Genomic DNA, 1,982 nt, shown 5'->3' with positions numbered 1-1,982 from the left:
TGCTGTCAATAAGAAATTTTCTTTCATCACTTTCATGTTTAGAACGATGACAGTCATGAAATCAGTCATATACATAGTACCTATCCATATCATCATTTTGATTCCAATTAAAACTTGAGAAACACAATTAACTTTGGAGCCACATACTCCAGAAATCCAGCTACTTAATTAGAGGGTAAGAATCATGCTTAGGTAAATTCGATATCTATAGAAACAAAAGTTCCAATATCCAAGTTATAAATCTTTGAAGAAAATATTGTAACAAAAGGCAATTTATATCGCTATATATTTGGAACATTTTTCTCACTCCTCAAGAGAAAATAAAAAAGTCTAGCTACATGGTATATAGTGTATACATCATCCGCCTTACAAAATTGTAACAATTTATCATTTGTTTACTGGATTGTTTTCTATTACATAACACTTAATGAGGCGTTCAAACGAGAAATAAGATCAACAAAGGCATCTTCCCCGCAGGGAATAGTAAGACCACCCGTAGGATGATCAAATCCAAATGCTTCTTCAGCTTCACTTAGCAAGTCTTGGAATGAAGGCTGGTTCAGGTACCAAACAGGAATCACAAATCGCTTCTTATCGCTCTCCCCAACATAAACAGCCAAATACCCTTTTGGAACATCTACTGATGTTGAAGAGGCTTGGTCTGTATTTGAAAAAGATCTCTGAATAAGCTGCTTAGCTTGAACTACTCTTGGCAAGTGAAAACACATTGTTCTATATATATATATATATATATATGTCTCTTAGAGGAATAACAAGGAAGAGAAAGTTTCAAGGATATTAGAAAAGGCTCTGAAACTTGAGGGCTGGTTGGGAACTTGGAAGCTAGTGAATTCAACTCTATGTCATATATAGGTTCAATCAAAACTTAGATTTTAGTTGATAGGGTATATACCTTAGTACGCTTATGGAAAATACGTAGGACATCCTTTTTGCAAGTAGGAGTCCACTGAGAGACATAGGCTGTTGGACTTAAGAGATACCTATGGAATTGGCTTCCTACCTATCCATCCCGCAAAGTAAAGAAGAAGAAGAAGAAGAAGAAAAGTTAAAAAAAATAAAAAAAAAATAAAAATAAAAAATAAAAAAAAACACGCTTGCTATCCTTGCTTGCCACTCGCATTAAAAGACACGCTTACAATATTTCACATTGATTAAACCTTCATACTGTTATGGCAACTCACAACATGCAATACGACAAAATTGAAAAGTTGGTAATTACCCAAAAAAAAAAAAAAAAATTGAAAAGTTGGGATGCAGTACTATAGACTGTGATTTAACACTACTGTCTGCTGAAACTTGGAAATATGTTACTGAAAATTCATAATTGAGGTTATGTTGAATGAATCTTAGTACATAGTATACTAAATAAGTGTCCCTATACTTTAAACAAGTGGGTTGGTTTGGGAATTTGACTCGTACAAGAAATAGTGCCAAAGAATGAATACTTTGTTTATGAATGTAACATCTATTAGTAAGAATGTGCTGAGCCTCACTTTATCTCAACTGAGCATCCGACTCTCAGAGTGTGACTCCCTACTTTGTTAGCTTTTTTAGTTTTTACTTTTTTTTTTTTAATTGGATATAAATTGAATTATTTTAAAGTACAAGGTATTTTTATTTTGAAGGCCCAATTTGTGGGTGTGGGCCCCTGGGCGTGGGTATTGGGCTATGGATCTTGGTATTTTGTACGTAAGCCTCAGACCATGAGCTTTATGCTACGTACTTTGCCTACCTGGGCCTGCGGCTTCCGATTTGGTTAAGACTGTGTCTGAGTTCTAATGATTTGGGGCTTTGGTCTTTTGGATTTTGTGTTAGACGTTGGTTTAGTTAAACCTAATCTTCGGCTGCTACAGCCTTTGACACAAAACAAGAAACTTCCTTTTTGTTGTTTCTCTATCGTTTTTTTAATTTATTTTTGATAATTTTTTTGACTATAATTGATTATTTATTTTACTATTTAT

The 1,982-nt window shown here is 34.0% G+C and overlaps 1 protein-coding gene across 1 annotated transcript; it reads right to left on the bottom strand.

Annotated features, from left to right (window-relative positions):
• Nucleotides 1-202: 202 nt before the first annotated feature.
• On the bottom strand, nucleotides 203-1,041 carry LOC107426683 (auxin-induced protein 15A). Its single transcript, XM_016036924.4, has one exon. It carries the CDS (start codon nucleotides 726-728, stop codon nucleotides 414-416), a length of 315 nt encoding a protein of 104 aa, XP_015892410.1. The 5' UTR covers nucleotides 729-1,041; the 3' UTR covers nucleotides 203-413.
• Between the last annotated feature and the right edge of the window lie 941 nt (nucleotides 1,042-1,982).

This window comes from Ziziphus jujuba, chromosome 9, assembly GCF_031755915.1.
Source record: "Ziziphus jujuba cultivar Dongzao chromosome 9, ASM3175591v1".
Classification (NCBI taxonomy): domain Eukaryota; kingdom Viridiplantae; phylum Streptophyta; class Magnoliopsida; order Rosales; family Rhamnaceae; genus Ziziphus; species Ziziphus jujuba.
The sequence above is the reverse complement of the archived record's forward strand: the minus strand, read 5'-3'. Positions and strand labels throughout refer to the sequence as shown.